This window comes from Catharus ustulatus, chromosome 4, assembly GCF_009819885.2.
Source record: "Catharus ustulatus isolate bCatUst1 chromosome 4, bCatUst1.pri.v2, whole genome shotgun sequence".
In the NCBI taxonomy this organism is placed as follows: domain Eukaryota; kingdom Metazoa; phylum Chordata; class Aves; order Passeriformes; family Turdidae; genus Catharus; species Catharus ustulatus.
This window is the reverse complement of record NC_046224.1, coordinates 75,216,241-75,241,948: the sequence shown is the minus strand read 5'-3', so window position 1 is coordinate 75,241,948 and position 25,708 is coordinate 75,216,241. Positions and strand designations below refer to the sequence as shown.

The 25,708-nt window shown below is 42.8% G+C and overlaps 1 protein-coding gene across 1 annotated transcript in view; it reads right to left on the bottom strand.

The window, feature by feature from the left end:
- The window catches only part of CACNA1C (calcium voltage-gated channel subunit alpha1 C), a 384,464-nt gene that overhangs the window by 92,602 nt on the left and 266,154 nt on the right, over positions 1-25,708 (bottom strand). Inside the window, 4 exon segments of the mRNA XM_033057464.2 lie at positions 3,156-3,381; positions 4,175-4,335; positions 6,260-6,286; positions 13,733-13,823. Coding sequence (XP_032913355.1) covers positions 3,156-3,381; positions 4,175-4,335; positions 6,260-6,286; positions 13,733-13,823 — 505 coding nt within the window.

Sequence of the window (25,708 nt, the reverse complement as noted above, 5' to 3'; positions counted from 1 at the left end):
TCCACAAGGAATGTGCAATGTAACAGCTCCCTGTGTTTGCAGTTATACTCACAGCTCACACACTTTCACACTTTGGAAAGAAGGGAAAGCGACACAGGAGAAGGGAAAAAATTCATTCTGATGAAAGTCAAATGAATTCAGCATCCTTAAAGCAGAGGTTGAAGGGCTCCAGAATATCTCCAAGTCCTCCAGCGCCAGCCACACGCATTTTCCAGGTTTTTCTAGCAGTACCCTTAAGGAGTAGTAAAGTTTGCTGCACATCTGCATAGTCCCAGTGACTCAGTTTGAGATTCAAGGCCTTGCTGTCTCAGCTCACAACTGGGCAGCCTTCTGTCAGCTCTGCATTATAAATGGCTCAGTACCTGGCCTTCAGACTCTTACATAAGCTTCCAGCAATTAACTGAGAAGGCCTGCTGGTAAGATTAGTGCTCTTCTATCTGTGTACTAGTGCTAGCTAGAATTACAGCACCACCAGAAAAGTAAATAAACCAATCAGGGAAAAAAAACCAACAAAAAAAAAAAAGGAGAGAAAGGAGAAAAGAGAGGATAAGAAATGCTTGACTGATTAGGATGTGAAAATAACAATAGTCTTATCTCAGGGTCCTGGGAGCCTGACCTGAGGTTGCCATCTGTTGCATTCGGTGGTTGCAGAACTAACATGAACTCTCTCAAAGTGAGATTTGGGATTACTCTGTGAAACACAAGCCCAGACAATCCTAGTGGTAGGATTAGGTATAAAACATCACATTTCTGTATGCTGTCACAAATTATATGATTCATTTTTTAAATACAAAGGACTATAATACATATAAATAGTAAAGGATTATTTACAATGACAAAATAATCTGTCTTCTCACAGCAAAGTGAGATGTTCTGCACAGCACTTTAAAAATTAGGGAGAATAAAACAGATTACACTGTCTGCTTGTCTAATTTATTTATAATTTTGGAAGAAATGTTTGGTCTTTAAATTCTAAATGATGTTTCTAAAAGGATGCATTGTTCATCTGATGGTGTCTTTATTTGTTTCTATTCTATTATGGAGCTATATTTGTGTTTCTTGTAGAGTTGTATCCTTTTGATAACCCAGAATTTGTTTGTACAGGGTGTTTACCATGGAAAAATCTATGCAAATATATAAAGATATATTCTCACCAGAGTAATTTTCCTGCTTTGTAGCTTTTTACTATGCTAGAATATCATTATTCTCACCTTCACTGTATGTCCCCCATATGCTCATGACTGTATGTCTGATGTGGAACACAACACTGTCATTGCTCCTGCCCCTCCCAGCTTTCTGGTGTTTCATCTCTCTGAATTATCATTGCACTCAGGTGGGGAATTCCACCAGGGCCTATAATGTTATTAATAAATCCTCATTGTATTTAGAGCTGAGTGAACAATAGAAAAACTTGTAATTTACTAGAGAAGGTAAAAGTATGGCTTTTATGCCAAAATATTCTGTCCTGCAGTAAGGCATGAGTGAGCCTAAAACAGGGCTTTGGAGGCTTGTGTTAGGGCCTTCCACATGAGAGTAAACTTCACCCACAGAGGGGAGAATTATGAAGAAAATAATGATAATTACAAAACATATAAATTTGAAATGATTGCAGCCTACTTGTCAATATTTTAGGAACAGGAAAAAAGAGAGAAAGAAAAATCTGATTAATACATTATGCACCACGAGTTCTTCCTTAGCTCTGTGCTTTACACACAGACCCGTGCACAAATTGCAGGAGACATATTCCAGGTAACACTTTTACCAGCAAAAATTGTATTTTAATTGTTCTGCAGAGTGAAGGCAAATGCAACCAGTCCTACTGCTGATTGGTTCCATCATCACATTTCTGCCAGAAGCTTTAGGAATATTTGAGTACTCCACTAGCTCAGGCTTTCTAAAGTATTAATGATATTCTCTCAGTGTTTGCCTTTCTATTAGAGAATTCTCTTAGCTGGCTTCTATATTTCGTGTGGGAGTGGAGACATGACTTGAAAAAACAATGACCTCTCCAGGATGCTATGTCGAATCTTGCTTTTATAGCTATTGGTATGCTGCCCTGGGTGTATCTGATTGCCCAGTGCCTGAAACAGCTACTGCTTTCATCAGAAAGCAGGCCTGGGACTGGGGCATGGATAGATCCAGGAAAAACAGAGAGCAGAGAGCTCCACTATTCCTGAAAGCTTTAGACTTGTATTTCTCATGTGCTGTGTTTTCTGTCTGCAGTTTGTCAGAAATTTCCTCTGGCAGGGGGTGTGGGGGGTGTTACAGGAATTGCAGGGATATTTTCATGGCTGAGCATACAGAAAAAGCACTTTTTTCACCGCCTCAGTCAAGCTTTTTGTAAGGTGCTGACTGGTGCCCATGTGGGGAAAAGCAGACCTTGTGTGACCTGGGGCAAGCACTTGGAGAGATTTGTTCAAAGAGCCCTGGGTCAGTTTGGAGCTGATCTCTCCTACAAACTCCCCTCAAGCTGAAAAAGCCCTGCCAAACCAAGCTGGTGTTTTGGAGGTACCTGGCTCAGCAAGCAGTGCCTGTTTTACAGATACCACTGTGTGTTTGTGCAGAGGGAGAGGGGAAAGAATGGACAGGGACAAGAGGAGATATGGGAAGCTGGAAAAAAAGTTGCTGCTTTGAGATGGACTCCTAGAAGGGGAATAGCTGGCAAAATCCTTTGCCTGTGGCTGCTGGTGTTGACACCATTGCCCACCCGGGTCACAGCTGAGTGCACTGGAGCTGGCACGGGCTCCTCAGTCAGGGCTGATCTGGCTCAGAGCCTTTCAGGCAGGCTCACCTCTGCCACCAACAACAGTCAGAGCAGGTCACAGGGCTATCCGCTGCTTTGGCTTTCTTGGTCTTTTGCAGAGAACTGTAATAGCCTGAGCTCAGTTCACCTTATTCCAGATTTCAGACTTTGCATGGTGTCAAGTGTCTCCAGCTGCCTGTGCCTGACTCCCCACCACTCACACCAGGGACAGGTGTCCAGTCTGTGCAGCCCTCCCTACCTGGTACAGACCTCAGGAGATGAGGACTGTTCATCTAGCACTCTCACCTGCTAGCTAATGGTGGAAAAAGTGCAGGCAAACAGGGGTGTGAGTGCCTTGCACCCTTATGTGCTGTGCACTGAGCCCTCCAGCCCCAAAGAAGCCATAAAGTACCTCGTGATTTTGAATATTCTCAGGAGTCTGACACATCTCAGAACCGAAATGCCCAGCGGTGACATGATCTTGGTCTCCACCAGGATGGTTTCCAGGATGCCTCCACACACAATGAAGCAGTCAAAGCGGTTGAAGAGGGACACAAAGTACGCCTGGAGGCCGAGGCTGTACATCTTCAGTAGCATCTCTGCCGTGAACAGAGCTAGCAGCACCTTATTGGCAGTGTCTGTGGAAAGCAAAAAGAAATAGATTAAGGAAACTTAGTCAACAGATCATCACAACTAATCACTGGCCTTGCTTCTAAGAAAGCATTTTAAGGATCAGTCTTAAAAGTTAACTTTGTATAAGCTCAGGTCAAGGAATGAACTGGAAGAGTGTGGGCATCTCATCGACAAAAATGTTTTTGGAGGGGGTTACAGCAATTCTTATGTGCTGCACACAGAGCTGCAATGTATTATACAAGCTCCAGTGGCAGGGACACGCCTTCCTGTGCACCACCTGCCTTCACACCCCTCATCTGCAGAGGAGAGTGGGAATGGAAGAGCTGCTGTGCTACCTACTGTTGCTTAATTAAGCCTTTTCAGCTGCTCTCACCTCCAGAGAGAATTCAGCTGTTCTGCAGACACAAGAACTTTACAAATCACTCTTCATCACCTCCCTAATAATTAGAATTTATCATAAATGCCGTTTCAGGGGAAAACTTGGACAATGTGGGGCTCCCAGTAGCTATCCATAAATTGGCAAGCCAGTTGCTGCAAATATAAATTTAGCATGAGCTCCTGATTTCGCTTACACCCAATGCAACACTGCTTTGGCTGGAAAGGAGGTAGTTACATTTTTCCTGTAACTTCTCCCACCACAGGCAGATCAGTTTATTGTATTATTTAGGATCCTCCACAGACACAGGACTGCTTGGGGCTGTGCACACTGCTTTTACATTAGGTTAATGCATCTGCTCTTCTCTCAGCTCCCTTTTGTGACACCGACCACCACGAACAGGACCAGCAGCTCCTCCTCACCTTGGACCTCAGTGAGCCAGTCTGGCTGGTTGTAGTGCTCAGAGGCAATGGTGAGGGTGTTGAGGAACACGAGGAAGATCACCAGCCAGTAGAAAACATTGGACTTGACAGCAGCACGGCACTTCCTTCTGCAGAATCGATTCCATCGGCGCCAGTAGCGGCTTGAAAAATTGAAGGGAAAGTTCTTTTCAGAGAGGATCTTTAGGCTATTGCAGCTCTCTGTCAAGGGAGGCTCTAGTCTTGATTTATTGGTCAGGAATGGTAAAGAGTAACTCAAGTTCACCCTGAGAAATGCTCTCTCATCTGAGTCAACACTTGTGAGCATCCCTCCTAGAGCTACAGAAATAAAGCTTGTCCTAAACCAATTTGCAAGAGCTTCAAGCAATATCTTAATCTGAGTAAGACATCCACTGCAGAAACCCCAAGAGACTTTTTAGCTCAGTTACCACAAAAATAAATATTCTCTTTGTACTTGATGCTTATGGCCTGCAACAGCACCTTGCCCAGCCTCAGGTCAGTCAATAGAAGGATACCCTATCACATGGATCTGAAGGATTAAGTCTTTGGAGAGGTGAGGTCAAATAAAACCCAAAGAACATTTCCAGCATTGAGCAACATTCAAGAATAAGCCCAATACAAGAGGTGGTTCTGAAAAAAATCCCAAAACTTAGGGGACCTCATATTTCATCTGCATGCCTGGAACTAAGGCTACCATTTGCTAATCAAGAGAGTTTTAAAAGTTTGCCTTCCATGAACACATCCCCTTGTGTCACTGATTTCTGAGGGTAATTACTAACCACAGAAGATATTTAAAGCTAATTACACACCTCCTACTCTTCAGAATTTAACTTGCATAGCAACCAGTTTCCAGGCAACACTTGCTGCTGTATAATAAATCTAATAGTTTTATATAGATACTACATACATGTGTGTGTGTCTGAAGTGACACACACATACCTCATGTTACAGAAAGAACTTTTCTCGGCCACTCTTGTGTAGGATTTTCAGTGGCAAACTATAGCCATGCTTGAGATCTGGATTCCCATCTATAGGAGCTAAAACCAGACCATGAAAACACAATGTGAACAAGAATTTTGCAACAGCATTTTAACAGGTGGTCAAATCCAGGGTGTTTTACCTATGCAATTTATAAAGGCACCCAGGCTACCACAAACACTGTGTTTTGCTGTGGATCTGGGATAAGAAATAATCTTCCTGACTTTCAAAGTGGGCACCACATTTAGACATTAATGTTGGCATTAAACTTTTTGCTTTTTTTTCCCCCTCATATGCTTTTGTGTGTACTTGTGCCCAAATGTGCATGCATTTGACAATGTACAGTGTCTTCTACTTATACCTAAGTTCTTTGCATGGGATGTCACATATGTGCTTCCCAAATTGACATTACTCATTGCTCCTTAGGTCAGCAGAAGGATTCAGTCAGGCATTTGTTCCAGTTATTCTGAAAATCCATTTAGTGTTTTACAAACTGAATTTGGATTCAGGGTTATGGAGGCAGCTGAGCTCCTACCAAAGGGGCAGAAATGGACCTCAACAACCAAGTCCCATGAGTTCAGTCAGCCCTCCCAGTGAAACCCCAGAAATAGCCATCGTGGGACTGCTTCACTTTTCCAAAAGAGCTAACTCAACAGAAAACCAAACATCACCAGAGAAGCTCCTCATGTCCAAGGTTGAATGGGAGAATTTCACACATAAGATGCCACCTTCATCAGTGGAAATCTTTATAACCAAGCAAAGCAGAGAAGTGCAACAAAGAGAGCCCTGAGCTGACAGGGTTGATGCTGATGGATATAGTATAATGATGTGGTTGAACTGGTTTTTTATTTCTGATTTTATATTTTAGGATTTGAAATACATAGGTAGCATAGATAGGTACTTCAATAGTCAGTAGTCCCTGTGCCTTATTTCAGTGTCAAACTAAGAAAACAATTATGACTAAAATCTGACATATTTAGCAGGATCTCCTAGAATCACCACTGCATCCCAGCAATGCTGGTGCAAACCATTTCAGAAAAGAATAAAAAATGGTAGAAAGGAGAAAAAACTAAAGTCAGTTTTACTTACCTAAATTTTGATTTTGAGATCCGATGCCTGAAAGACAAGAATTGCCATTAGTCTCCAAAGCTGTCCCACACCTCCCAGGCTTTTGTGAAAATAGCAATAGAAAGAAACAAAGTTAAGATCAGTGCATTTTTTAAAATCCATGCTGTTTCCCCCTTGCATCTTTTGTAACTCGGTCAGTGTAGGCACTGGGTAGAATTCCTCAACAACCAAATCTTGTGTTTTGGTGGGACTCATGAAGCAGAAGTCATGCCATGGTGGGATTCTACCACCTATAGATAAAAGTGAACTGTACACCTGCTACCAAATTTATTTCTCAAGTATTGCTACTTGTAAAGAATTTTAGTCACTATTTTTTTTCTTATATTGAAATATGTGTGACTTTATGCAGACAGACTTGTTGCTTTCACACATCACCTGTCACTTCAGGATCTATAAGCACATTATGAAACAATAATGGGGAAATAATGCTTTTTTTCAGTAATTGAAGGAAAAATGGTGCATGGCAAATATTTTCAAACTTAGATACCAACACTTATTTGTCTTGGTTATCTAGGTAAATTGGTTTGCATTCAAATGGATCTGTACAATAATAGATTCTGTCATTATCAATGAAAATTTGAGAATTAAGCATTCCTGAAAATTTGGCTATATTCCCCCTATATATGCGTTTAAATATCTAATTCCACTCATTGGGATTTATTCACATAAATAACCTCATTAGTCTTTTATGAGAAGCCACAGGCAAAGCTGGTAATAAGTTCCAATTCCTAAACCACTACCTTGCTCTGCTTGACACATGTGCTCTAAGGCCTTTGAACACTTTTATTCTCTTTTGCTAAATCCATAATGGTGCACAGAGGCAAATAAATGTATGTGGATGCCATGGTGAGTCAGAGGTGACTCAGGAAGCTGCAAAATCCACTACCACTAGCAGCAGAAATGAGAATCTGGGGAATGATTATGAAAAAAACTATGGGAAAAAACTGATGGGAAACTGAGTAATTGGTGACAGCAGTCAGCAGAGGTCTTAGTGCACTGCCCTAAAGTGGGATTCACTGTTAGGAGAGAGGGGAGAAGGTAACCCTCCACCCTTCTCGCTGTGGCAGCCTTAGCAGCGGTGCTGTCCCTGCCTGGGGACATCAGCTACTGGCAGGTCGGCAGGGACAGGTCAGGGTGCTTATGTGCAAGAGGTTTGAGTCAGGAGAGCTTGTCACCAGCAGATGGGCTGCGCCCCAAAAAGGAGCAAAGCCTTTGCACCAAATGCACAGAGATAGTTCCTGCTGTGCCACAGGCACGCACTGGGCAGCAGTGGGTTACAGACACGTGCAAGGCTCCTGAGAAGGAGAAATAAGGCACTGGCAGAACAGAATGCTGAACTGTGCTGCAGAGACAAAGCAAGCCCTAACAAGGATGCCAAGTGAAGCACCTACAAAACACATCCTTAACGTTAAAGCTGTTCCTACTTCACACTGAGAACTCTGGCTTGATGATCACTACCTGCAGACTGTAATGGAGCAGATTTACAGGCAACAGGAAGGAAGGCTCAAAGAGGGGAAGTGAAAAGATGCAAAAATCACAAGGAAGCAGAAAGCTGAGCACTGGAAAGGAGGTGGTGAGGATTTTGATAGGAATAGTTTGGCAGGGACAGAGGGGGAGAGAAAGTGAGAGAGTGAGAGAGAGATGGAAGGGGAAGGACAGGGAGTGTGAAATCCTCTGGTGACCTCTCTGCTTAATGGTTTCCCAGTGAGCCAGTACTGAAATCTTTTATTTATTTAAGCAAAAGAGATGCAGCAGGTGTAGTACTCATTATGCATGTGATAATTATATCTTTGGAGCATTATGAGCAGCAGCCAAGTGCATTCAGTGCTCCCACAGGTTACCTACAGCCTTCATCCCCCTCCCTCCACCTTGCCTCACTGCTGTGGCAGAAGGCTTTATCACATGTGGGTGTGCTATATATATAGAACAGGACAAGGAAGGAGGATTAGATTTATATTTAGAGGTAGAATCACAGAGTGAAATGGAATTTTGGAAATAAACTGTATAATAAACGTTTCTGAAAACATTATGCACAAATCTCAAACATGTTTGTCAAATGACTCTTACGATTTTTTAAATTTTTTTTTTCCCAGAACTTGGGTTACCAATGTCACCTAAAAAATGACTTTATGGCATCACTAAGGGCTGCCAAACAGTCTGGAAACAGGGCTCTGCCACAGTGTCTGTGACACTCCAAGCTGGCACTAAATGGGCTCAGAGTGGACCAGATTCTCTGCTGAGTTTAAACATGGATCTCTTGCATCTACAGTGTCCTGGGGGGTTTATGTCATTGGAGAAAGAGGGTGACTCCAATTGTGTCCAAGTCTGGAATTTCTTGAGAAAATCCTGTTTGAAATTATGGTGTAGGAGCCTGATGAAAACCACTTCAGATCACTACTGAGTGCTTTTATCACAGGAACCATATAACTCAGCTTATCTTTTAGAAAGACAAACCCAAAAATCAGATCTCTACTGTTTGACTAGATATCTTGGAAATTCTCTAAAACTCTCCCAACTTCGCTTAGTTATCTACAACACACACATAAGACAGTGAAGTTTAAAGGTTTTGATCAACATAAACTCTGGATAATCAGCATAACTCAAATGTATTGACATATCCCACATTGTGAGAGATAAAATCTTTGTTTCCCTTTTCATGGTGGACACTAGAGAAGGCTTTTCTGAAGGATGTGACGCTTTTGTGTAACAGGGGTTGAGGGCTCTGTGGAGTTGTACACACAACAGACAATTCTGGAAAAATCTTGTAGGTCACCAAGCATGACACAAAGGCCACATTACAGTTGTTTTCTGGGTGTGAACATAATCAAACATGACCATTATCTAACTCTCTGGTCACAACTACTTCTGCATGGTATGATGCCAACTTAGAGGCAGCCATATCTTCAAAAGGACTCACAAAAACCGCACCAGTAAAAGCTGTCAGAAAAACAGAAAATAGACTTTGCTATGCTTCTAGGTTACATACTTTGGAGAACATCCAGAGAGCTTCACTGGCCTTATCTTATATATTTTAGTACAGTGAGAAGGCAGGCCTGGTGTGATGTGGATTCTGTTTTGCTGCATTTCTGCAGTTACTGGTAAGGTGGAGCAATAAGAATCTACAGAATAGACTTAAGAAAATTGGATCTAACATAAAATTGAGTTGGTTTGCTATTAAATAGGCTTTCTTACAGGCTGGAAAATAGGCCAGCATTTAGGCATTCAGTAAATAATCTTTCTCTCCTTGGGGCAAGTCACAGGAAGGGCCTGTCACAGCATCTGAAGCAGGAAGAAAATTCCTCTTCCATAAGGGCACACTACTGTCCTTTACACACACACCTAGAGCTGGCTGTGAGAATTAAAAGCACCTTGCTCATAATAAGTTGGAGGGCAGTATCTGAGCTGACACATAAGGGTTGATCCCATGAGTTTTCCTGCTGAAGTCAGCAGTGGTTTCAGAGCTTTTGGGAGGCTTTTCTTCCCACTGTTCCTGATGTGATGGGAACTTTGGTTCCATCACATCACAAGGAGCCCATCTTCTCGTAAGGTGAAAACCAGTGGCAACTGCAGCAATCCTGCAAGAAACCTTTTACCTTTACCACTGGCTCCTATGCTTATTGCAAGAACTGCACAGGAATTAATTTCCATGTCAGAAAAGCACCAAGGGAAAAACCACTGACCATTCAGCTGCCAGGGAAACCTTCCATTTGCTCATAAAATTTTCAGGACAACACTGTTTTCAGCTGGAAAGCCAGTGTAGGTTGTTCATTTTGGTTTATCCTGTTATATTGTTTGAACTGTCTTTGGTGGCAAAGCAATTGAACTGTCCCCCATATGTATGGAAATCCTGGCCAAGGCAAAAATGCCAAGTGGGTTATTGTTTCAATGAAAGCAGATAATTTTAAGCTCTCTTTCCCTTTGAGCTCAAGTGCTTCACTTTTCTATTGAGGCTCTATGGAGCATTAGTTTCCACAAAGGTCTTTTTTTTAGCTAATGCATATGTATAAAAGCAAGCTCTATTGTGGCACTCCAGATCTGTATGGTTGTATTAGAAAATTAACATTCTGCTTGTATTGGAAGATTATATATGCTGACACTCTGCTCAGAACAGATTACTCCTGATTATGAGCAATAGCCTATCCTCAGGAATCTGAGCCTGCACAGCAGTAACCCAGAGGCTCAGGGGAATTACTGGGTACTGGGGAGCCCTGGGTTAAGAATATCCTGTAAACAGAACCCCACTGCTCCTGGGGCTGGTTTGTCCCACTGCTGCCTGCTGCAGAGGAAACCTGTTTGCTTGTACCCTGAGGCAAAAGGGCAGCAAAATCAGATAAGCTCCACTTCCAAGTGCTGTCCTTGAGGACAAAAGCTGCTGTTCTCCTACTGCAGGGCGGGTGTCAGCCCAGTACAAGGCAATACCATGACAGAAATAATGTACTGTGCAAGTTGTGGGATACTTTTGAATGTCCTGTGGAAGCCTGTACAGCCATTTTCAAATTCAGATGTCTGATAAATTGAATGCCCTTAGGAAGTGAGCTGTGCCACAGCACTCCTGCTGCCAGCAGAATTACACCAGAAATTATTATTAATTAAATACTTTGTTTGTTTGTTTGTTTTTTCTTTTTTTTTCTTTTTTTTGGTTGTAGTTCTAAAAAATTGGATTTACACAACAAGTAAAGAGAGATTAGATGTTGTTAGATTCCCCCTGAAACTCCTGCTGGTTTGAAGGCTGGCATTACTCCAGACAGGACAGCTGATAGAGGCAGTTTCTATAGTATGGATACTGGAAAAATAAAAACTTCTTGGAGACAATTTATCAGTAGGCAATGGTTTGTGTTTGAGAGGTGCTCTCCTGATCTCACATAGCATATGTCTCTGTGGAGCTGAGAAAGGCTGTCAGGGAAGATCTTCTTTTCCAAAAGGCACTTTTGAGCCTGGCTTCTCAAGCAGATCTCTCTGTCAGTCACAGACCCAGCCTTTCAAAACTCTACAGATTTCTAAAAGAACAGAAAGAATAGTGAGTAATTCTAAGTTGCCTTCAATGAAAAAGGTTTTTCTTTCAATCTCCTGGGCATCTTTTTCCTTTTATCACGAGTGTATTTTGATGGCAAGCTCAGCCTGTAACTGTGGTGCTGATGCTGGGGTGGTTAAACACCCTGGGCAGTCTGATGTCAATAAAGAAATAAGTATATTGCCTTTGACTTGAAAGCTTCAGTGGTGTCTGATTGCAACCTGCTCAGAGCAGCCTCTGCCCTCTGGGAAAGAAGGTGTTTATAGCAAAGCAATGGGGACTCATGGCCTCAAGGTGAGTTTAGAATGCCGGTAAAAAATTTTGAGACTCATCTGCAATAGATGAAATGCAACAATCAAACTAAAATCTTGGCTAACCATTCCAACTGCAGAAGCAGAGAGTAGGTGACTGTTCAAAAGTCCAGGTTTAATCTTCAACTAGAACAGATAATGATGAATGACTGTAATTATTAACGCTAGTACTCAAAATCTAGTACTTGATGAGAATTTTTTTTTTAAAAGCTCAGCTGACTTCCCACATGAATTTTCACTGTTCTTCATCACTGGGCCAAATTCTGATTCCAGGTTCCAATAACAGAACACATTCATTCAAATAACCTTGCTTACATTTCATGTGTTCCAGAAGGAATATTGGCCTATGGGGGGTTGAATGAGGACTACTCAGTAAAAAGAAGAGCACTTAATACTTCTTGAAACAAAGGCAGCTGGTTTCTCTGTCTGCCTAAGTGTGTGATATAGTAGCAAAAGAAACCAGAAAGGATTCTAAGCCTCTGAATTGGCCCATAACTGCAAATCTATGAGTTTAAAAAGAGGGCAGCTTTGGCAAAATTTGTATCTCAGTCCAGAATTTCATATTCAGTGATACAGCCACTCATTTTCGTCAAGGAAGGAGCCTATCCATCTCTTAGAGATGAAAAGCAATCTAAGGGAGGCCTTGAGGATCTCAGCTGTCCTTGGGTAAGGACGGAACAAACCCTTCTCAATAACAGACTTCAATTTGCCTACTGTACATCACCCATTTCCAAATGAAGAGAAAAGTGGCAAGGAAACTGTTTATCTCTCTGAACCTTACATGTCCTGCACTGCTGAAACTTTGGGCCCTGTTTTAACATTTACAACATGAGAAGAAGAGATGAAGCTCTGCTTTCCTGTAATTTTCCTATGTCTTTTTCCCTAAAATATATTGGACTTCGCCATTCCTTCTCCTAATGCCAAATCAGGGTACTGCCATTCTCCTGTGAGCACGCTGGGCTATTTTAAGTAAACTCCATTCTAAGTCATGATCACATTAAGAGTTGGGTTTAACCTCAGCCCTCCTGGCCACATTCCAGCTAAGATAATTATATTCTGGTTGCCAAAATTCCCAGTGCAGTTTCAGTGCAAAACAAGATATCCCTCATACAACCCCTTAAACACTTGTGCCTGTTGTTTTTAAACACCTGTCACATTTTGCCTTGAAGGTGGCTGAACTCTAATGCTGTGAAAACAATCTTTGCATTTACAGTTCATAAAGTGCTTTAGGATCCTTTGGGACTAAGAACATTAAATGAATGCAAGCTGTAATATTAAAAATACATGAAACCTTAGAGTAAGGGCTGCCATTCTTTTTGGCACTGTGTCCACACCTGTGAGGGAATTTACCACTCTGTCATATTCTGGAGAAGCAACTCAGCAAAGCACAGCCAGTCCAGGAGGTTCCTGGAAAGCAATGATGGCAACTTTCTGACACAGGCAGTGGAGTTCCCCACAAACTTGGAGGGAATAACATATTGCCCCACAGCATAAAGTCCATTCTTGTTTAAGTAATACAAAGGGAATAAAGGACTCCTTGCATCTCCACTAATTACAATGGTGTAATTTCAAGGAGGCATTAATCCCTCCTAATTGTATTTCTTTCTCACTACAGTACTCTGTTCAGCATTTGAACGGTGTAATTCAGTCTGCAGGATGGGAGTTACCCTCAATGTATTTCTATTACAAGACACTGTCCAGTGTGCAAGAATCTTTAGAAAAACTAAAACAGAGCAGTCATTTCCACTCTTCAGTCTCCATATACTGGTTTTGAAAGTCTATCACCAATGAGGAATTTTAAAATAAGAACACTGTTATCCACCAGTGATAACAATATAGATATTATGCAAAACCAGATCTGCTTATGCTGGGCACTCTGTCCCTTACTTACACCTGCAAAATGAGAGGCTCTTCACTAGCATCCAGAGTGAGTTTACATCTCGATTAACACAAGAACCTGGATCAACAGATCTTGGGCCTCCCCTGTGGGTTTTGTTCATCTTGACAAGCCTCACACGTGCCCTGGCTTTCCTCCCCAGCCCAGCCCACTATGTGGCACACCAATGACACAACACATGAGTCAGGAGCCCCGATGGAGGCTGTGGTACTCACGCCAGCCGCGCGCCGCAGTTCTCGCCTTCCATGTCAGCCCCGGGGACGTTGTCGGTGTTCACGGACTCGGTCTCACTGGTGGGCATGCTCACTGCAAGGGGCAAGGGCAACAAGAACACAGGGCCATCAGAACCAGCACATCTCATAGAGAACGAAGGGACCAGCTTCATGGAAAGACCCCCCCCTCAGCTGCAGCTCCTGGGGATTGAACAATTTGGTGAGGGAATTTTAGGGTCTGTGCAGAGCAGGTTGGGCATGTAAACTTCAACAACATACAAATTGTTCAAATGCTAAAGAAAAGGGGAGAAGCAGCTCTCCTTCTTTCAGAGTCAGTTCCTGGAAATTTTATGAGTGAAAACTGCTGGAAAGTAAAAGTCCTGACAAACCCAACAAGAAGATTTTTGATTCCATTGAGCATTTAAAAAAAAAGTCTCTTGACCTACAGCAGCCCAACCCCTCACTGCCCTCCCCAGTCTTTTGTGCAATGATTAGAACACAAATAAAAGGTACCAGGATTGAGATGCATGCAGATAAACAGCTTCTGCTAGCCTGATAGCAAATTCCACACAAAGCACACTGATGGCTCATCAGTCGTTTACTGGTCATGAATGTGATTCAGCCTTACACTAGAAACTGGACCCAGAGGTATAAGAGAGAAATTCAGACTCTCTGACCCACTCGGATATTACCAACAAAGGAGATAATGAATGTGGACTATGGTACAGCTTTACACTGACTCTCACAGCTAAGAACTGGACAGAACCTTCCAGGCTTTTACACAAGTACCATGAAATAAACACAAAATGAAAGCAACTTCAGGTGTGAACCTCTCTTATCTAGACTCAAGTACCTGTTTGTAGCTGTTATTAAACCTCAAGATTTTAATTGCTTCTAGAGACCACAAAAATCCCTCAAACTCACATCATTTTCATTTCCCCAGTTGCTCACAGCTCCTGCAAAAGCTCCAATCACTCTTTATACCTAATCATTCAGCTAAAGGTAGGAAAATGGATAGGATCCAACATTGTCCTGTTCCCTCCTCACCCCTTTTGGAATACACAAAACAAAGGAAAGAATTATACTTAAGGCTGAATGATGGAGGACTTAAACAAATTTCCCAGGTGCTTGGTAGAGCTTCAGAACATGACCTGTGTTAGCTGTTGGGTAAATACCTCAGATGAGGCTTGAGAGCACGTGCTGTTAGCTGTTGGAGAGATTTCTAATAGCCTGCATGAATATGCAACTCAATAGCAGGAATATGTCTATTTGTGAGTCATTGGTGCAAAATGAGCCAATGTGGAAGAAACAGGCTCTGCATTTCAATTGGGCAGATGCTCATGGGGCCATGGTCTTCTCTCAGGGGGTACAAAGACATCAGAAAGTCCTTTCAAAAATGTTCCGGGTTACTGCTTTGAAAGCATTATGGTAGAAATGTCCCTCAAAATTAACTATCTTTTCTCCATCTCATCACAACAATTCACATACTCCCAACACGCTTCTTGGGAAATCTCAAGTTCTTGTATTGTGTTCTTAGGACCACATGAAATAATGGACTCTCTACCACTCTTGACAAAACTATGAAATATTGCATCTAATCGTGTCTGCTCCTTTATGAAGACAGATGTTTTAATAATCTTGTCTATTTGGAAAGACAAATTAAGGAATAAACTGAATTCATGTTCTGATATACATGAAACAGTTGAGTAAGCTATGAGAAAAAAAAAAAACATTCATAATTAAATTTTTTTTTTGTCCAGAGTAAGCCCTGCAGAAAAAAAAAAAAAACAACAAAATGCTGATATTTCACAAGTCAGTTTGGAAGATGAGGTAAAACACTTTCAAGAAATATTCAAGCTTATTTGCAAATGGAAAACAATTTTGAAGACATTAGCACAAGATTGATTTGCAGAGCAGCTGGTTATCCTGAGTGCACAGAGAGGACAAGCAACAGAGCCAGGCACACACATGCAGGAGAACACCAAGCTGATTTCTAGGCAGTCTGCACACAGATACAGGACATACAGACACACAGACACGTGCAGTGTGGACACAGAGCACAGTGGAACATTACCATGGCTTTCTGTGGAGTGACTAAACCAAGCAAACTTTCCTTTCTTCTCATCAGGGAAACCAGCTGGAGGGCTTCCTTTCACAGACAAGATGGTCAGTGTCAAGTACCAGGAACAAGACATCAACAGAGAACATGCAGCCAGTGACAGGCAAAAGAAAAAAACAAGGAACTCAGCTTACACATGATATCCACTTCTCTCTGAAAACTTCATCATGTGAGTTAAAAGTGCAAAATGCAAAACAAAGGTACACAGAGGTAGGAAATATCACTAACAGAGCATTCAGACCACAACTCTCATTTGCTTTCTGTTCTTTTTTATATCCAGCTCTTGAGAACATGAACTTAATGAATTTAACTTTAGGGGTCGTATCCCAGAGACATCTTACAGCATGTCTTGTACTTCCCTGACCTTACTGCTGCAGAAAGTCAAAGTCTAAAAAAAAGTGAGAGATGAGCAAAGTGAGACATGCAGGTGGCTGAAGAGACCCCATGGATCACTTTGCTGGCACCACCTCACAGGAGCTCATTACACTGCACTGATGGAAAATGTTAAGGACAATCAAAATCATTAGGATGGCATGAGGTATTAGAGGAATGATGTCTAGAGGATAAAGGTCAGGACAGAGGGAACATTAGGGCTGAGTTCCTTAATGCCATGTGCTCTCTGGAGCACAGCCACTTTACCTGGCACCTCACACCACCTTCATTGCCAGGGGAGGATCAGGTGAGCAGTGCTGGGAGATCCATTCAGGCCAGTTAACAAAACCAGAAAACAGGAGATGCTGCAGAAGCATCCACTGGGGCTGAATATAAGAGGAAGCAGACCAAATAGGGCCCAGATGGCTTTCTTATCTGACTCAGTTCTCAGAGAAGCCAGACCCTGTGCCCACACCCTGGCTCCAGTCTAGAAACAAGGCAGGCATTTTTTGCAGTCCGGGTAATTAATTACTGGAACCATGTACCAAGAATGCTGGTGGTAAATCCACCACAGGAATGTTTTAATCAGGAAGAGATGTTTTTTCCAAATGGTGGGCTCAAGTCCAGACCAGAGTTGTGTTTAGTACCATAGCATACAGACAATGCCATCTCAATGGCCATTTCCTCCCTGCAATTTTGGGAGTTGAGACAAAGGCAAAAAATATGCAGAGGCTGACAAAAATCGTGGTGGCTTTGCTTACATGGGAATCTCCTTTTTTTCAGATTGTATCCATAACCCTTGGGAGTTGATGAAATCTTCCTAATAGGAGAGTTAGATATTCTCTAGGTAGCATAGATGGCAATTTTTTTAAAGGGAAGTGAAACAACTTTCTAAATGCAGGCCAATATCTCATGGTTTCAACAGAGTGCAAATCATAAGGACCAATAGGTTTGATTTTCTCTCTCCAGTTCCTTCTGAAGCCTTTGCACTTCTTACATCTTGCCACAGTGTGGCTCACCACTGAACCTAGACTTTTTCTTCTGTACTACCTCAACTCCAGTTTCACATCACTTACACAGCAATCCTGCAGCAGTTAAATCAGCAACAAAAGCTATATAGCAGCTTCCTTAAAAAAAAAATCTGAAAAATTCTTCGTGTTATGCTAATTCTAGCTCTGAGAGCTAACATGCAGAGAAAAATGGGAGGAGAGGCTGCAGTCTGTGACTAGACAGATGTGCACGACCCTTTGAGAGCCTGTTCCATGTCACTGGCATCAGGCACTGACACCACCTCTTCTCCTGCACTAACATATGTCCCTCCTCCCATGAAATGCCCCACGGGCATGCAATGAATTATTGGATGGCAGGTTGCCAAAGCCAGCCAGCCACTGAAACAGAGAGCTGGCACAAGCAAATCCCCTTCTGTGCAGCCCTGAGATGATTTTTCCTTCGCACACTTGGAGAACACTATTTGCTTCCTATTCAGAGATGTCATTTCCACTGTTGCATCTTGCATTTATGAAATGCTTGTCATCTTGGCAGAGGAAGTGATTTTAATGTTCAGATTTATTTCCATGGATTATATAATGCTGTCACACTTCTTGCTGAATCTCACTTTAATGCTGTGACATTTTAAGACTGAGAGGTAATCATGCTTGGGCAAAGGGTGCCCAGTTCCAGAAACACAGACAAAACTTTTCACAGATCTTAATGGGACATGTTAATGGGATGTTTAATGGGACATGACTTTTCAGATCTGGGCATTAATTATAAAAATGGATATATCAGAGGTTGTTCACATTGCCTGACTTATCCTCTCTGATTTAGCTGTTTGAGTTAGGCTACAGAGGCAGATTCCTGCCACAGGTTTTCTGAATGCCATGCTAGTGTGTCCCTCAGTTCTAGGGACAGGCTAAAAAAAGACATTTATCTTACATTCTTAGGTTAAGTACCCGACTTGGAGCAGCATGACTATCCAGCAGTATTCACAGTAAAAGAGCCTTGTAAAAGAGCCTTGTAGTGGGTTTTCGGATTTAAAAAAAACCCCAAAAGTACATTTGATTGACTTTTATAATATGCTCACTCCAACTCTAATTTCTCCATTAGACCAATGTCTATTGGTAATGAACCACTTCGAAAAATATGGGTCTAAATAACCCCTTTTTCCCACACTGGCATTTGAGGCCAGTGACACCTGAAGTCACTTGCCTATCATTTCACTTTACTGTGTAACCTTGGCCATATGACCAAGCTTTTCCATATACCTGTTCAGTTTCTGTGCCAGGGGAGGTGTAATTCTGCACTCACCTTGCCAGCCTCTCTGAGAGGGACAGATGAAACCCATCACAATAAGTGCTAAGTGCTGTAGTTATTACTGATGCTAACGTCTCCCAAGTGGGACTCTGCACAACTGTAAAGCAAATCTAAAGAGCAAAGTGGTCTTGTGAATTCTCCAGCTGGGATTTAAGATTTCTTTTCCCATCAAGCAAAACAAGAATAAATTGCAATACTCAGGCTGCTTCCTTTAACAGTATGTGCATCAAGTGAATGACTTTGTCTCCAGCAAAACTTTGCTTCCTGTGGTGCCTTTCAGGCCCATCATTTCATGAATGAGTCTATGGGCAGAATATCAATTGACTCCTATTTTTTTTTTTTTTTGGTGGAGAGTTCTCATTAAAATTAATATGAATATTGCCTAGCTTTCCTCTTCTGCCTGTTTTGAAAATGCTGCACTCATTCATCTTATTCATTAATTTAAATAAGATACAGTTTTCATTCTGCCCCATGCTTGCAGTGCCTTGGGAACAATCAGTAGCTATGCTCTTAAATACAAGCAGAAGCCAGAAGGTAAACTGCAGAGGTAAGGCATTAGTTTTCCATGGATGTCCTGATTTTCTCAGGAAAATATAGATGTGGCTGGGGAATTCTTTAGTGTCTTCTGCTTTGAAAAAGAGCTCTGTGACAGAAAAGCTTTTACAGGAGAAGAAGAAAGGGAACTTGAAGTATGTGTAGGATCTTGGTGGTTGCATGCCTGCCAGCCTTAGACAGAATGTGCCAATAAATCTAGCACAGCAAAAAATACCCAGAGCAATTCTGAAAATACTTGGGAAAGTATTTTCTAAGGGTTCAGAGACCAATACTCATAATGGACAGTATTATACACTACATGACATTAAACACATGTAACATACATACTTTGCATAACCTAATTTTGGATTATGCACTGATGAATGCAATTACAAGGAGAACAAGCTGGATTCACACTCCCACTCAAGGTCAGCAGAGAACACAAGGACAGCAGTAAAGAGCCATGAAATAATTGCCAGTTGCACCCACTCCAGTCAGACGGAAAAGGCTTTTGGTAAACACATCTTTCCATCCAGGAAAGGCACCACAGCCCCTGATGATGACACCAAGCCAGGCTGGGCTCTGGGCTGCAACCAGAGGCTGTGACGCTGCTTTACTGAGTGGAGCATTGCCAATACTGACATGGAGTGTTGTACCATCAAATGTTTCACTCATAGAGAGATTGTCTATTTTACGGCACAAATGGCAAAGTATGTATAAATTTATAAGTAGAATATTATTTCTAAAGGCTTGTTTTAACTCATCCTTCTCCCCTTCCAGAGGGTCACCATATGTCCACACACAATTGAGGGGATATAGCTATAGGCTGCATAAATTTATACCTTACAGAAGGGGAGCAGGAGAGAGTGAAATGTATTAATTCTGCAGGCTTGTGATTAACAGATCTGTCATTATCACAGACAGATTACTGCACACCTATAAGTGCATTACCTTGCTACTAATTAAACTTCCTGGGACTTATTTTACTGTAACTAACTCCTCAGCTAGTTTGAACAGCTGCCATTCCCCTTCTTTTTATAGCAATATTGACAGTAATATGCTGCATTCCATAAATATTTGTTCATTACAGCCAGTGAGTGGAATGCACATTGCACAGAGGAGCAAGTAATGGGCATAGCCAGACTCCTGACCATGCCAAGAGACAGCTTTGCCAGTGTCACACATGTTCTGTTCTGGATTTGAAAGGAAGAAATTAAAATCTCTTTGCATTTCTTGCCTGCAGGGTAAAACTTTTCTTGGCATAACCTGTGATACCTGAAAATATCTCGTAAGCACAGGGCATGGGACTCACCCAAAAGTAGAGGTGCTACCAGAACACACCTTGAAAGATGCCCCTCTCCTGGGTCCTCCTACACTGATTTTCTTGTCTGATAAATGACTTGCATAGTTTGCTTTGCTAGGAGCAACAACTAAGGTGCCAGGACATGGTTTATGGTGTTTCTTGTGCCAGCATAATACTTTCTTGCAACCTCTCTGGTTCCCCACAGAATTCTGAAGCAGTTCAAGGATAGATAGACAAAATGAAAGAAAGGCAAAGCTACTGAGGATCTATGGCTCTTTCAACAGCATTTTGCAAACAATTCACAAAGCACATTTGTGAGAGTTCTACAAGTTTTCTCCCTCATTCTTTTTTGGCAGAGGAACTTAGGGCAGGCAGCAGGGCCATCAGATGCTCCTGAAACAACCCCACAAAATTAGATGTGGGCACAAAAAGCAGAACCATCTCACTAGAAAATCAAAAGGATTCCATTACTGCTGTTTTTGCAGGCACCTTAGAAATGGGGGCAGGAGAGCTGCAGTCACTGTAGATAATGCGTTGGAAAGCGGTACAAACACTGATAATGAACAAAATAGCTATCAACAAAGAAAGTGCCCTCCAGACAGTAAAAACAACCAAAAAAATCCCTCTGCTTTTTGTGCCTCTAATAATCATCAAGATATTAATATTTCTCACTGGCTTTGTCATTAATGAAAATTGACAGGACGCAGGTTTTAAGCACAAAAGTGGTTTTAAAGCAGCCCATGTGCTGCTTTCTGCAGTTCCTGTGCACGGGGAACTTCTGCATCTGCTCACCCACACAAATCTACACCTGACAGGATCTCCACTTCAGCAGCAGCATCTTTGTTCTTTCAGTGAATACACCTTCCCTGCAGAGTCCAGGAGAAGCAAATAAAGAAAATAAAAAAAATTACAGCAGCTACTTCTAAGCTGATCTGCTTAGGTCATCAGAAACTCTCCAGTGAGTCTATGTGTCTGCTTTACACCTGGACTACAAAGCTTCAAAGTGACTGAGATGCAGCTCTGGCTGTTTTAGGACATTCCTGCCTGCCAAAAGCCATTTTAAGGTGGGAGATGCCTGACAACAATTCGAGATCTAGAGCATGAAAGAGGATAGGTCAGGCCAGCAGGGACTGCTTGTGGGGTGTAGTGGGTGGGAAATCATGCCCTGGTAGCTCACAAGGGACTTTTTCCGCAGAGGAAGCTTGCACAGCCCTACAGCCCGGGAGCTCAGGAAGGATTTGTTCCAGTGAGGTGTACCTTCTCTGGTATAGAAGAAGGAAACTACAGTAATTTCACGATTACAAGCTGCACCTGATTATAAGCCGCTCTGTTGTTCGCAGCGAGGACCTGCATGCAACAAAGTTGCCAAATAGTAACAGAATCGCGGGATCGTGGGGTTTACTGGCTCAGCTCAGGGCCGGGCAGGCTCGGCCCGCTAGGGGCTGCCGACGGGGCCGGGTGGCCCAGCTCAGCATTGCTACTTGGCGGGGCTAGAGCCCCTGCCCAGCCCCCGGGCCGCGGGGTCGGCAGGAGGGAGCCCCCCGTCTCCTCCCCGACACTGCCAGCACGGAGCCCGCCTGCACCCGCCGCGCAACAGAGTAACCAATTTGTAACAATCACACAATCCTGGGTTTTACTGGCAGGTGCTCGGCTCGGCACCCTGGCTGGCACTTCCGGGGTTGGAAATTTCCGAACTTTTTTCACATATTAGCCACTCCTGAGTGCAAGCCACATTTCCAGGGTGGGAGCAAAATTTTAGTCAAAATGGTGCGGCTCATAATCTTGAAATTACTGTAATCTCCAGGAGGCTGGCTCTTGCTGGCAGGAAAAGCAAACAAAACAAATAAATAAAAAGCAAAGAAAAGTGAATGGGCTGTATTATTTCAGAAGACAGGCAGAACAACTGGGTAGCAACTGGGACACAGGCAGAGATGGTAGGAAAGAAAAAAATGACTGAGAATTTTCATCTGAAATACCCCTCTGCAAGCTGGAAGAGTAGTGTGTGCTCCCTGCATTTGAGAAAACTCAGTTTAGGAGTAGTGTTTAAACTATTTCAGCATTAATCTTGTGAAGCAGACAGCAGCAAGGCCCTGTCCATCTGAACAGACAGTGCCTGGTTGAGATGAGCTCTCAGCAAGTGGAGACATTTTCTAATAGCAGGATTCACGTGGGATGTGTGAGAAGGCTTATGGATGATGCTTTCCTTGATGGCAAACAAGCAATTCATTTCACTGATCAACAGATAGAGCAACACAGACCTGAGATTTCTCCAGAGCCAGCACTGGCCCCTTGGACCTGAATTCTTGCATCACACTGAGTAGATTGAATTCAGCCTCATGACCTGAAATGGAGCTCACCTCCCCTATTCCTAAGCCGGCATAAAATTCTGTTTTGAAACCCTGGTCTATTACATTTCTTTTGTGCCTAGCAAATAAAATGTTTGTGATTTTGTGTGCTGCTCCTGCATGTGGAGCTCTTTCAGACACTTCTACTAACATAATGACTAGTCTGATACTAGACTCTATTATCACAATATCATATGAGTCAGAAGCATGAGACATACTAGCTGGGCAGGCTGTGTATTACTGTGCAGCCAGGAGAAAAGCAAAAATTAAAGCTAAAGAGACATGCCCCTAAAGTCAGCTTGTCAAACATATGATTAAACCTTTTCTACCTCTTGAGCAAGGCACTGAGAATAGGCTGATTACCCTGAGCCAAAGAAATAGACATTTTATAGGGGCCATGAAATAATAGATTCCTGGTTTGCAAATACTTCCAGCATGCAGGAGAGTGAGGAACTGATAACAACAGCTTGAGTTAAGCTGAGTGTGGGCAGGTGTTATGCAAGCTTCCCTCACACAGCTGTGTTAAAACAAGTCATTTGTGACCTGGCATAGCCCTGTTATTCTGTTCCTGCTTCTTCAAACAGCCGCATAATACACTTACATTTTGATCTGCACATCTGTGAGGATCCAGCAGCTCTGCCACTGCATCCTTGTTCTGATGCTTAACCCTTCTGCTGCCTCAGACTGGGGATTTTACTGTAGCTGGTGACATCCTCACGCAGATCTAAAGGGACCCCTGTGCTTGGGCTCACTACAAGTCCTTTATAGTTTGATCCTAGAGGGACATGTGTGACTGCTGCCCTTCCTCAGGTGGAAAAGGAGAAAAGAGATCCACCACGCTGTGATTTGTGAAATTCATAAATGGGGATGAGGATGTGAGCAGCCCTACCAACACCTGCAGGCTCTAAAGCTGAATTTGAATTTGGGCCTCAGGATCTGAAAGGCCAATTCTCTAATCTGTTGTCTTGACTGTACAATTCTGCTAACTGAAGAGCTGCTGCAATCAGCAGGCAGGCTCAGTGCCACAACTATTTTCAGTTCAGCTCCTCAGTTGGAAACATTTTCCTTCCCCTGCCACCTCTCCAGGCTTGATGTTGTCTATGAGATAAGCGGCATGGAGAGAGCTGCTTTTGTCCCCAGGAGCAAAACAGGAGCAGAGGTCTCTATCCCATTAGGAGGCTGGAGTCTCCTCCTGGAGTGGCCAGGGAGTTTTACCCAAGAAGCAGGAGGGAGCAGGCACAGAGTGAAGGAGTAACTTTGCGTTCCTCGTGTGCTTGCTTGTGAATGGACTTAGGCAAGAAATGAACTACTCCAGCTGCCCTGCAGGGCTGGGCAAGGTGCAGGAAATGAGGGTTTCCTGAGGACAGCTCTGCTTATGCACCTCCTGCATCCCTCCATCTGTCCTGGGCTCTTCCAGACTTGCTGCCCTGAGCCCTTCCCAAACAGAGCTCGGTCTGGCCTTCAGTGCTTACCTCTCTGCACCTGAACGTTCAGGTTATAACATAAAATACATAAGGGAAGACAAAGAGATAGGTCATGATGAATACATCCTTAGACAAGGAGGAAAAAAAACCATCATACCAGAATAATTTCTCTTACAGCTGGCTCCATCACACTCTTTTAAGACATTCAGCTGACAGGATCAGTATTGAAGGTTCTTCTTGTACTAAACTTCTACATACCTTTGTACTAACCACACTCAGCTCCTTTTCTGGGCACTGGATGACATTTTTGACACCCCATTTGGGATATTCCTTCCAACTACCACACTGCAAGAGTAGGAGCCTCAGCTGTACACTTGACCTGCCAGTGCACAGTGAAGGTCTTGGGTATGATGAGGTGTCTAAATTGGCATTAGATTAATGTGCTTAGTCAGCTGAACCCCATCTTTACTAGTTTTGATTTCCTGTAAAAAGGAAATACACACAATATATTTTAATTTCTGTATATACAGTGCCAGACACACTGTGGTTTTGATCTTGGCTGACATTACTGCAATAAAACCCATTCTCATCCCCAGCAGTTGTTTCTAACTCAAAACACGTGCTTCATGTCCCTCAGCTACCGTTCCTGAGCACCACAGCCTCTCTCCTGGCAGCTCTTCCTGCCACATCAAAACAATCTCAGGAGTTCGGATATCAGTCCTGCTCACCACGGCTTTCTTCTCAGTGAAGAGACCCTTGAGACTACATCTGCAATGGTAACTTATTTTACAGCACTGACCATGGGCCGTTCTCACTGACCTCAACAGGAGCTGCTGAATACTCCATAGTTTTTAAAAACCACTTTATAACTGTCCTTGCAAAGATTTAAGAGCACACTCCAGGCATCTGCTTAAAATACAAAATAAAAAATGGTCTTGCTTCATGAATACTTATCTTGGGGGTTTGTGGCATTTCTCCCTAAAGTTTTCTGTGGAGATGCTGGTACCAAATGTTTACTATGGCTCTCTGACCATAGGAGATAAAGCAGTTCACCAGAAGGTATGGCAAAGGCAGCTTTCTCACAGACTAATGTCCTCTCTGCGGAACAGAACCAGTGTCACTGGACTCATCTGCACAGCTTCAAGAAACCCCGGCTGACAGGGCAGACAGAGATGAATTTATTTGCACAAAGATGTCTTCCCCAGCTATATAAACAATGGATTCCCTTTAAAGCCTGACCTTCAAAGATATTTCTATGTAACAAACTGGTACTACAAGAGAATTTCTATATCAACACAAATCTCTCTTCCAGCAGCAAAAGCAGAGGTGTTCTCTCACCAGTCAGTCTTTGCTAGGGAAATAGCTTTTGGAGTGGATAAACTTAATTCTCTATGAACAGTAATGTCAGTCTCTGTGTGCCACAGCTGGTCACACAGCACTGCTCCAGCAGTTCTCAGTGTAAAGCTGTTTGTGCTTCAGGACACAACAAGCACGGACGGGAGGAACTGGAAGGACCTGTGGGTTGACAAAGACAAGCCAAATTCTCAGCTGCAAGAGAACAAGAGATCA